Here is a 12,055-nt window from a genome sequence, read left to right on the forward strand (position 1 = left end):
ACTAATTACAAAATTTTGCTAATATGGACACAGGAATTCCCAGGGATATGCACGTGTAAAAAAGGTTGGGAACCACTGTTTTAGAAAGAATGAGGACTGAAACTCACCTTCCTGCCATCTCCATACTGTGATTGTGTGTTCGGGGTCAACTCCTACAGACACTAGGAGTTTGCCAGTAGCACTAAAGTTGACATAGTTCACACCTTTGGAATGAAAGCAACGCAACATAGACAAGGTCTGCTTAGTCATAGCATCCCATACGTGGATAGAAGGTGTTGTACCTGAATAGGCATTTTTTAAAAAAAAGAGGAAAGGAGTAGAATTAAGGATCTTCAGAGGAAGGCATGAATCATTACAAGTAAAAACAGACAAATAGAGACAACCCTCTCTTCCCCCAAGGTTAAAGATCACATAGAATTATAATAAGAACTCATGGAACAAACATGGAGAGCTGGGGAGAAATACTAGACTTTATGTCATAAGACAAATTCTAAAAGAAAGAAGAGATGATCTCGAAAAATTATCAGACAAAGTCATGGAAAAAATGAGACAAAAACTCATCTGTTGATGTTGGACTCGTATCTGCAGTTGACACTGATACAACAGAGGAGTATGAAAAGGTGATGATGTGACTTTGCTGACAAAGACCGATGGGAGGGAACAGCCTTACCTGGAAATTCTGTCATATCACCTGCAGGGTGAGGGCAATGGCAAATGAGAAAGCACCAAGGGAAAACAATAGCTGAAATAAGTCAATGTTTCTAATGCTGAAGCACTCAACATCAGCACCAGAAGGCGTCACCAAATTAAAAAAGCAAATCCAACATGAGTATGGATTAAAAATAAATAAACAAAACAAAATAAAGGCAGGAATAGTTTTGACTTATTTATCCAATATAATGCTTTTCTAATGACACCTAAAAAAAAAATCAACCACTGTCCAGATGTGGCTACCACCTCTGAGAATGAGGGCCAAAACAGACATTACAAATAGCCCACAGTTAAACCATGACCGTGTTGGAAAGACATAATTCACGGAAGCTTTTGGGTTTGAGAAATCAGACCAAAAAGAAATTATGTGCTTAAATCTTGAAGACCAAGCACAAAATGAAGCAAGCTAATATGCAGATTAGATGTGGTGGGAAAGCTCCTGCCGTTAACTCAGGTACTTTCAGCAGTTAAGGAATTCTCTCTTTCGGTGATGGGTTTTGACCTGAAATTCCAGGGAAGGCTGATAAAGGCGTGACACTGGCATTCCCAGTGGCAAGGAGATGAGGAGCCAAATTTGGCAATGCTCTCCTCTAAGCAACAGATTCCTCTTAAGATCAATGTCAATATTTTTCATTACCAAGTTTAAGACAAATAGAGGAAATAAAGGTTGGGAACCATTTTTCAAAAGGCTGGGGACCTTAAGGCAAAACAAGGTTCCGGTTTCATCAGAACCTAACCAGATCCTATTTTACTTTGTATTCAGCTCCAAGCTAAATGCTTGAAATTATTAAATGCTACCAACAGTTTCCCAAGTACTGCATCACCACCAACTGTGATACCATAGTTCTGAAGGCTGCTTTACGACCTATGAAGCCTGGGATACTTTTATGTAGCTACAGTGGGGTCTCGACTTAAGAACGTCCCTACTTAAGAACAATCCAACTTAAGAACAGCTCCACTTGCTAAATTATGCTTCTACTTGAGAACAGAAATCCAAGATAAGAACAGGAAAAAAACACCTTTCCTGCTCTTTTTTTAACCTTAGGTCATCTTAGGTTAAAAAAAAAATTCTCCCCATAGTGGTAGAGTACGTATTAACCAGCTTTGGTTAATGTACGAACGCACCTCTACATAACAAAAAAACAGCCAGAACGGATTAATTGGTTTTCAGTCCATTCCTATGGGAAATTTTGCTTCAACTTAAGAACATTTCAACTTAAGAACACCATTCCAAAACGGATTAAGTTCTTAAGTAGAGGTTCCACTGTAATTTCTATGGACGGAAAAGAGCAGATACGGATTAAACGGTTTTCAATGCATTCCTATGGGAAATGCAGATTCAACATAAGAACTTTTCAACTTGAGAACCACCTTCCAATACGGATTAAGTTCTTAAGTAGAGACCCCACTGTACTGGCTAACCTGACTATCAACCAAGGCTACATAGTTAGTTGTGCTTCCTTGCATATTGTAAAAATGCTCAATTAAATACAGTATTAACAACATTGGGTTGAATCCAAGCTTGTGTTTCACCAGAAGGTGAATTGAGCAAAGTTCTGGTCAGATATAATTCCACTTATATCAACACTGGAAAAGGCAATTTTTACTGATTGCTACTCCTTTTGTAGTCTCCAGCATCAGCACCCCTGGTGTTTCAGAAGCTCTCTAACTTCACAAAGCTGGTTTTCAGGGAGATGTGAGGGATGATAAAAGAAGGGAGGAGTTGGTGAGTTTTCCTCTTTTCTAATCCATCCATTAGAAAAGTTCCACTGGGTCACAAGTCTTATGCTCAGGAATTCTCACTAGATTTACATTCCCAAAGAACAAGCATAGGTGAAAATGGAGAAATCCCTTTGCAAAATTTTAATGACCTTGAGCCTAAGCAAACATTCACCAGCAGAAACTAAATGGATGTCATACTAAACATGATCATTATCTATAAACAAAGGATCTCAACAGAAATATGGACTAAGGCAGAATGCTGAGTGCAGCACCATGCGGCCAATTTTACGAGAAAACATCACACTATGGGAACTATAGCAATGCCATACCAACAGTTGATATCCAGAGCCTCCTTAAGACAATAAAATTGGGCTTGTGTTGATGTTACCCTAGCTTTGTTAAGATAAAGGATGGAAGCTCAGAGGCAGAGTATAGGCTTCGCACATAGCAGTCAGTTCTCAAATGGCCAAACACATCAGATGATTAAAAACAAGAAAAGTAACAGGGCTGGTGAGATGTTTCCCTGAGATCCTAAAGGACTGCTGCATTTTTTGCAATACAGTTATCTATAAACAAATTATCCCAACTAGATGGTTTCCTAATACTGAATTCAGAATTATGATGCTCAAGTACTGGAAACTCCTTTCAGTTTAAGATGTTGATTCGTCTTCAGAAAAGTTATCTTGGGATGGAGAAGGCATATTCCAGCTGGGTCAGAGGAAAACAATAGAATAAAAAACAATGGCATATTTTAGCTTCAAGGAACCAAGCTGGAACAAGATGTCATAGGGAAAGGGTCCTGGGCCATAAGGGGCTACACACTTTTGATACAACTGAAAGAGGTAATGTGGGAGAGTAACACTGATCATCTTTATATTCCAATATGTAAACAGAGAACAATCAAAATTCCATTATTTTAATTCAACAATGAACCTACCAATTTGGCTGGTGGCCACAACGTTTTTATACTTTGGGTGCTGGTTGACGGTTAGGCAGAGGATGTCATCTGTATGTTCCAGGTAGAAAGTCTGACTTCCTATGTAATTCCAAAGAAATGGATATTTTAGTCTGGTTGTCTAAACAGAGGCTGGAGCAGCAATATACTTTTCCAGAAAATTAACTTTAAATGAAACGGAACAGGCAATCTTCGTCATTGTTTCCACAAAATCACCAAGATTTGCTGCAAAAGCAGGTTTAGACTATCTGAAGAACAAAGAAAACTCCTTCAGGATTAAACCAGAATAGTCAGGATTATGTCCAGCCTCTGGTAGGAAAAGCGTGAGATGAGGATTAAGAAGGAAAAGGAGGAGGAGATGACAATGATAATACTGCTGCTGCTGCTGCTCCTACTTAGTAGTAGTAGTGGTGGTGGTGGTGGTAGTGGTACTACTACTACTACTACCACCACCACCACTACTAAGTAGTAGTTACTGTTGCTGTTGCTGTTACTATAGTACTACTACTATCACCACCACCACCACTACCACCACCACTACTAAGAAGTAGTAGTAGTAATAGTAATAGTAGCAGTAGTAGTATAGTAACAGCAACAGTAACATTAATAGTAATATTTTTTGCTAAGTAACATATGTGACATGTGTTGTTGTGCTCCTACAATTCACTCAAAACTTTAGGCTTCAAAGAAGGACTCTGCTTTGTATTAACAAGAAGTTCAGTCCCCAAGCGCTCTGGACACAACAGCGCTATCAAATCTCATGTCTTCCAGATGTGGAGCTCAAGACAACATGATGGCACTAGCTTGGTGAAGACTGGGATCTCAGGTGGTTGTGCAGGAAAAGACCTTTACTTGAGACCCTAGATGGGCAGGTGTCATTCAATGTCATACAATGCAGGCTACGTAGGTCAGTGACTGGCCCAGTATAAGGCAGCTGATGGAAACGAGATGCATCTTCACTTTAAGCCATACACACAAGGCTCTTGCTTGTTTAAGGGAGGGGTGAGGAACATGCAGCCCATGGGCAGCATATAGCCACGTGGAGCATTGGTCTGTTTCTGCCCCCCCCCCCCCCGCTCTAGGCCTATATATATAGGAGGCTGTCAGGAGTGGAAATTTATATTTATATTTTTATATTTCCACTCCTGACAGCCTCCAGAAGAAGTGTTTCTGTCATTCTGGCTGTTGGCAAAAATCCCTCCCCAATAAAATAAACAGATGAAAAAGAACAAATTATACAGTGGTGCCTCGACTTACAACCGTCCTGACTTGCGACCAATTGGAGTTATGATCAGCTCCGGTCGCAACATTTTGCTTTGACTTGTGACCACAATGCAAGGCACCACTGGACGCGAGTATTGTTTATATTTTTCTTTTTAAAGGGCCTCCTGTGGCCATTTCTGAACCTGCTGTGTCCCACAGCCGGTCTGGAGGAAAAGAAATGGAACATCGAGGCCTGCCCCTGAGGCTGGCTACCCCGATTTAAGGGCCCTTCTACTGGTGCAGAATGCTTCTCAGCGGGGCGACCTACTGATAAGACCTCTGCTGAATGAGCTGCACAGGCTGCTTATTTGTCACCAGGCTAGATTTCAGTCGTTGCTACTAGTGTATAAAGCCAGGGCTTTATAAAACTAAGGGACAAGTTCTCCCATTTGACTCCCACTCACTCCTTAAGACCAATCTGGAGAGGCTTTCCTGGAGGCACCAGGACGTCTGTCTCGCAGTCATCCAGAGCGGGGCCTTCAGCGTTGTAGCCCCCACTACACAGAATGCCCTTCATGGTGTGCCTACGTTGCTGTGGCTAATTGACAAGGTGCTAATTTTGTCTCAGTCTTATGCCTAGTTAGGTGCCTGACTGTGCAACCAGCATGGACGCTGGCACCTCATTAATTAGCTGCAATTAGCTGTGCTTAACCATGCAAACCTTCCACCAGTAGGATTATGTCCACTATATGATAATGTGTGGAGTCTATATTTGTGCACTGTGCATAATGTGCTGTTTGTGTATGACATGTATATTTTATTACTGCTATATTCTACTTTGTAGTTCTGAGACCTAAGAGGTTTAGAAATATTTATGTACCAGTACGTATGTATATACAGAGAAGACTTTATGTGCTTGTTCTAATCCAAGTATGCATTAGAATAAGCACATAATTCTTAGAAGTTGAGGTTGATTGGTTGGATTTCTACCCAGCCTTTTCTCCCTTTAGAGGCCTTTCAAATGGTTTAAAAATGCAAATATTAAAACAATTACTGGTATCTGTGTTAAAAAAGACCCCACAGTATTAAAAACAATTAAACACATTGGCCAAGTCCTGTTGCTTAGTGTAAGCCAAATTGTAACATTTAGCCAGATCCTCCCAGAAACATCCTTCTTGTGATTCTTGGCATGTCCATGCACACACCCACATCAAGCCAGATACATGTGTGCCCCCCAAGAATCGCCTTAGGGATGGTTTGTTTACTGGGGGGGAGGAACAAACAAAAAAGTTATGACTTTATTTATGCTAAGAAACAGGATTTGAGCTGTTGGTTATTTTTAAAAGCACGAAATAAAATCCTGCTAAAACTGGTTAAAAACACACTTTTTTGAAAAAAAAAAAGAAAGAAAGAACAATTATCGTAAAACCCCTTCTTCAGCAGTTTACATATTAAAAGTCTGCCTAAAAAGGCAGGTCTTTGCCTACCAGCAGATGAACAAAAGGTAGGGGACCAACCTGGTCTCTCATGGAAAGGAGTTCTATAGCTTGGGAGCCACCCAAACTATAGAACTTATTTACACTAATCCGAATGGTATATGTAAGGCATGTATCCCCATCACCAGGAAAAAATATATAGCACTTGTTCATATTATTAGAATTACCTGTAGAAAGATTTTGAACGATGCATGCAGCAGCAGTGTGGAAAATAATATCAGCACCATCATTGAGGTAATGCAGATTGTTGCGACAATCAAATCCACGGTATCCAAATACATGATCTAAAGCTAACTCCTGGAAGAATAAGAAGAAGAAAAGTAAAAAGATTAAGTCTTAACAGAGATCAATTCCCTGCAAAAGATACATTTTCTTTAGCTCCAAGCAACCTATTGTAAAAGAATGACAAAATGCTTCAAATATTTTAATGCTGCATTAGAAGTAAAATACATGGGAGGGTACATTAAGTTTAGTTACGAAGTTTGGACAAAACACTTGACATTTTAAGCTTCAAAACTGTATAGCTTACAAAATTGCTCCTTATTAAATAAATAGCTTGAGATGCAGTATGCCTTGCTTTACCTGCAGTTTACAAGTCTCTAAACTGAAAAAGATTCAGATTTAAAATGCCACAGGTACAAGTTATACAAGTACAGAAATGTATAGAAAATTGACCTTTTTTGTTTTCATTCTTATTTGCAGATAGGCAATAATTCTGTAGACATACGTTAATTTGTATGGTTAAATGAATTACTCTTATGGCTTCCTCACTTCTTTTCTTACAAATATGTTGGATGACAACTCTCATCAGTAGCTATGTGTGCTGGAGATGATGGGAGATATCATCCAAGTCATCCGGAGGCAGCATAATAAAAATGCAATGAGTGCCTCTGAAACTGTTAACGCTGATGGCTTACAACAGGGTTGGCCACATGTAGCCCCAGGGCTCTGTGCAACCCCCCAATAATGTTTTTTTAAGTACATGAAAACAATTATTTTGGCTCAAAAATCTCTAGTTTCCTATACAGGGAAGAATTCTGCCATTCTCTCAGTACTCCTCAGATCCATACTTGCCCCAAATACTTTTTTAAAAATGTAAACCATTTTGGGGGCCAATATAGGACGGAAACTTTTTCAGTTAAAACACACCAATTTTAAAAAGAAAGAAAGAAAGAAACAGATGTGAAGATTCACTGGCGTGGTGTGTAGACCTCCAAGGTCCAGGAACAGAGAGATTTGATCTCAGTGCTCTAGAGCAGTGGTCCCCAACCGTTCCTGAACCATGGACCAGTTGGGGGGGGTCCCTGCATGGGGGGGCAGGGCACCCCCATGCTCGCAGCTGGGTGGGGCAGCCTTGCGTGCTGGTGGGTGGGCCGTGCACCCATGTGGGCATGCGTGGGGGAGTGCATGCGGGGATGAGAGATCTGTCTCCACAGCCCAGTCCTGCAAAGGCCACAGAATGGCACTGGGCCACAGACCGGGGGTTGGGGGCCCCTGCTCTAGAGGGAACTCTCCTGGCTTTTAGTCATGAATATTAACATTGATTAGAGAGGATAGATGAGCAGAAATGGAGCATAATCACATGCATGAATAAATACACATTTTAAGGTGAAGCTGCACAAAGAGCAGGGCCATTTGGATTCAGACATATTGGAATGGATATTTAAATAATGGCGGACCAAAGCTGACCTCGACCAGTTTTCTTTTTTTGTTGACATTGTTCTTTTGCAGTTTCTCGGGTGGCGGAGGAGCCCTGCTAACCGGTGGCCTGTAAGAAGCAAAGTGAAACAGAAATATCACGATCATGTGGAAAAAAAAAAGTGCCTTCTATGTGCCAACTGGACAATGAGATAGAGCAGGGGTAATGTGGGCCTTTCCGATCAGCCTAAAACCCCCTATCAGCCCCGCATGGCAAATGTTAAAGGGTCTGTTAAAAAAAATGTTTTGTAGGCAAAAACGTGTTGGGCCCAAGCTTCCCAACCCTTCAACTAGATCTTGGACAGTTTGAATACACACGTTGCCGCTCCTGTAAAGGTTTTATCTCATAGGAAGGTGAAAGAATTAATTGTATTTATCTCATTATTTTAAAATCACCAGAGTAAATCTAAAGTAACTTCAGATCATGTCAAAGAGCCCCACATGAATTCATGCTTTGCCGATTGTTTGAGCCAGCCTTTCGCCAAAATGAACAAATTTTCCCCATTTTTGAAGGCTCCAGCTCATAAATTGGTTTTCTGATGTCTGTGCTGCCATAAAGCACCATTGTGTTTCGTTGTGAGGAAGAAGCAACATGGCAATAATGGGACCTCGGTTTTCTCTTACTAATTTAATACTTATTTAGGGCTAAAAATATGTTGTGTTTTCCTTCCTTTGCTTTGTTATATAAGTATCAGCTACACTGACTCATAATCTTTTGTCTCTAGTGTAGCAGCAATTAATGCCTACAAAGCAACAAACTATAATTACAGTCAGAAAAACAAAACATCAAGAGAAAGGCAATCCACAACGGAAACACAGCACTCACTGCAGGCTTCTCTAGATGGTGAGACTGTTTAAGGCTAAGAGAATAGAAGACTACGTAACATCAAGACATAAAAATTCTACTTTTACAGATCAAGATGTCAGAAGTTCAAAGCATTAAACCCCTGTGCTGACTGGGCCTTTGTTAGCTTCATCTTTATGGGAATTAAGACTAATTAGAATGCTCTTGCTAAGGAGAGACTTCAGGTGTCACTCCCCCCCCCCCTTGTTCCCCGTTGTGAGAATTCTTAATATTCCAGAAATAGTTTAAGATCAACTTCTATGGACATAATCAAAAGAACTGGCTTTCCAAAAGGCTTAGATCATGTGAGAAAAGGTTAGTTAGAAGTGTCCTTTCTTAAATCAAAATCCATACACTCTGACTTCTTTCTCTAGCTTTTTAAAATTGTCACTTAAGAACTCGATAAAACAGTAAGTAGTCTATGTCTTCTCTATTCTGCTTGCAACTCAAAAACCCTGTGCAGATGGTTTCATTCCTAGATGACATTTAATGACCCAGAAAAAGGCCCCCATCCTCCAGAATGGCTTAGATTATGGTTCAATAAGTGGAGATATTAGTTTCCTGTGCTTAAAAAAAAGTAATCTTATAACTTTTCCTTATGAGGCATTTAAATATATCTAGGGATCTCTGGGAAGAGGGCAGATTTTTAGCTGGACAGCTGACAAACATTCTGGTGTCTTAATAGAATCGTAGAATCATAGAATAGTGAAGTTGGAAGGGGGCTATAAGGCCATCAAATCCAACCCTCTGATCGATGCAGGGATACAAATCAAAAGATATCGGCCAGGTGGTTGTCTAAGTTTCTCTTGAATGCCTCCAGTGCTGGAGCACTCACCAACTCTCCAGGTAACTGGTTCCACTGTCACACTGCTTTAACAGTTAGGAAGTTTTTCCTGATATTCAACCAAAATCTGGCTTCCTGTAACTTGAGCCCATTGTTGTGTGTCTTGCACTCTGGGGTGACTGAGAACAGATCCTGCCCCTCCTCTCTATGAAAACCTTTCAAGTATTTGAAAAGTGCTATCATATCACTCCTTTGTCTTCTTTTCTCAAGGCTAAACATCCCCAATTCTTTCACCCTTCCCTCATAAGGCTTGGTTTCCAGCCCCCTGATCATCCTTGTTGCCCTCCTCCGTGTATAAGACTGGTTCCAATTTATCAGCATCCTTCTTGAAGTGTGGTGTCCAAAACTGGGCACAACACTCAAGGTGAGGCCTAACTAGTGCAGAATAGAGGGAGACTAGCACCCCGCAGGATTTCGAAACTATACTTCTGTTAATGCAGTCTAATATAGTATTTGCCTTTTGTGTAGCAACATCACACTGCTGGCTCGTATTCAGCTTGTGATCTATGACAATTCCAAGATCTTTCTTGCTTGTAGTATTGCTGAGCCAGGTATCCCCCATCTTGTAACTGTGCATTTGGTATCTTTGCCCAAAGTGTTGTACTTTTCACTTATCCCTGTTGAATTTCATTCTGTTGTTTTCAGCCCTATCCAGATCATTTTGAAAGTTGTTTCTTTCTTCCAGGGTATTAGCTATTCCACCCTTCAAGTTTCTTCCATGTGGGATGTCTAGCTGCCTGAGGCAAGGGGACAAGCCTATCAATGTTTCCCCTTCTTGTTGCATATAGGTCTGAAGTTTAGGGAACTGCCAGCTCCAAAATCCAAGTGCCTTCCTTTACTACTACTACTACTACTACTATGACTTCTTCTTCTTCTTCTTCTTCTTCTTCTTCTTCTTCTTCTTCTTCTTCTTCTTCTTCTTCATTTTTCCCAACAAGGAACACAAAATGTTCAACCCACCGTATTTTTCTGTGTATAAAACTATACTTTTGTCTAAAATCTTTAGACTAAAAATTGAGTGTCGTCTTATACACAGAGGTAAGCTGAGGAAAGAACAAAAATAAGTGGAGGGGAAAGCAGGGATCAAAGTGATCATGCAGGGCTTTGATCCCTGCTTTCACCCCCCCCCTACTTGCTAAGCCCCACTTAGATTTCTTAATTTTGGGTTAGAAAAGTGGGGGGGTGTTTTATACACGGGGCGTCTTATACACGGAAAAATACGGTACTCTTCAGTCACAGTGACAACAGGGAATGAATCATATAAGGCTGTGAGAGTTGTGTATTCACACAGGTCTTCATTATTCTTTTGCCAGGTTTAGCAGTGTTAGCCCTGGTCAGATTAAAACATGCCTCCAAATGGAGTCACATTCGGTGTATTGTGAGCATAATTACAGTCGCCTCCCTACCTTTTGTCCTGCTAATGTGCTTCCAGGAGCCTTTTGCCTAATCCTTGCTTTGCCTTTCTGATTGATTGATTTGACTAGCAAAATCTGCTTTTATAAGAGTCTCTGTGTGCCTTAAGTAGTGGAACTTATTCTGCCTGCTGCCTCCTTGCCCTATTGCAATTCCTTTCCCTGCAGCATTTACTCACCCTCCTTATTTTTTTAATGGCTTTTTTGATGCAGTTCTTTAAGGGTAAGCTTCAAAATTTTCTACAGTCTCTAGATAGACGAGAGGACAAAAACTATATAGACAAGACTGAGCACTCAGATGAGTACACATGATTTTAAGAACTGCATAATGTTTATCTCTCTTTAAAACCCACATTTTTAAAGTAACCAGGATACAAATCCCTGCAGCTAGCTGTCTGAAATCTGGCAAATTTACTCTCCTATTAAGTTCTAAGATACTTCCAGATTTCACATAAATCTGTGTGTGTGTGTGGGGGGGGCAAATGTAGTTGTTTTGGTTTTCCAAAACCAATTTAGAGATTGGGCAATCCCAATCTCTAAATCAACTGAGATTTGGGGTCTGGAGCAAACTGGATGGGGTCTGGATCACTTCTAACCAAACTGGTATCTGACTCCAAATGCTGAGCTGGCCTTTGAATCAAATCAGAGGACCCAGGCAGATTCCTATTTTGAAAGGGGGGGGGACATTTCAGTAAAAACAATGAGAAGGAGCATCTGTAGTCCTTTAGAAATGTTGCTTCTGATCTGGTTCTTAGGTTGCTGAGCTTAAATTATTAACCACTCTCATAAAACAGCTTGGTAATAACAGAAATATACATCGAGGGAATTTCCTCCTTACAATAATCCCACAATACTAAAATTAATCTTTATTAAATGTTAAAACAGTTATGACAGATGCTTTGAATGTTTTATAGTTAAACACAGTAAGAATCATCCATCATTTGTGATAAAAATTAAAAATCCACTAGATTAATGGTATAAGTGAAAGTACAATGCTACGTAATAGTAGACTTGAAGGCAAAAACTAGTTTTGAAATTTTAACTTGTCACAAAGTTGGCAACTAATATTTTTATTATAAGATTATTTGACAGTAAAAAAAAAAACAACCAAATCAAGTGACCACAAATGAAGCAGATAAACATGTTAACTTTAAGCACTAGCAAAATGCT

General features: G+C 40.1%; 1 protein-coding gene across 3 annotated transcripts in view; it reads right to left on the reverse strand.

Annotated features, from left to right (window-relative positions):
- EML6 (EMAP like 6) overlaps window positions 1-12,055 on the reverse strand; it is a 184,638-nt gene that overhangs the window by 19,088 nt on the left and 153,495 nt on the right. For 2 of the 3 annotated variants that reach the window (XM_072987358.2, XM_078382311.1), the window contains exons 29-32: window positions 7,777-7,855; window positions 6,255-6,384; window positions 3,371-3,469; window positions 108-281 (exon numbers count right to left, since the gene is read on the reverse strand). In XM_072987358.2, coding sequence (XP_072843459.2) covers window positions 108-281; window positions 3,371-3,469; window positions 6,255-6,384; window positions 7,777-7,855 — 482 coding nt within the window. Of the gene's footprint in view, window positions 1-107; window positions 282-670; window positions 692-3,370; window positions 3,470-6,254; window positions 6,385-7,776; window positions 7,856-12,055 lie in introns of all 3 variants that reach the window. The other variant, XM_072987351.2, reaches the window with a different exon arrangement.

The sequence above is a fragment of the Pogona vitticeps genome, chromosome 1, assembly GCF_051106095.1.
Source record: "Pogona vitticeps strain Pit_001003342236 chromosome 1, PviZW2.1, whole genome shotgun sequence".
NCBI lineage: Eukaryota > Metazoa > Chordata > Lepidosauria > Squamata > Agamidae > Pogona > Pogona vitticeps.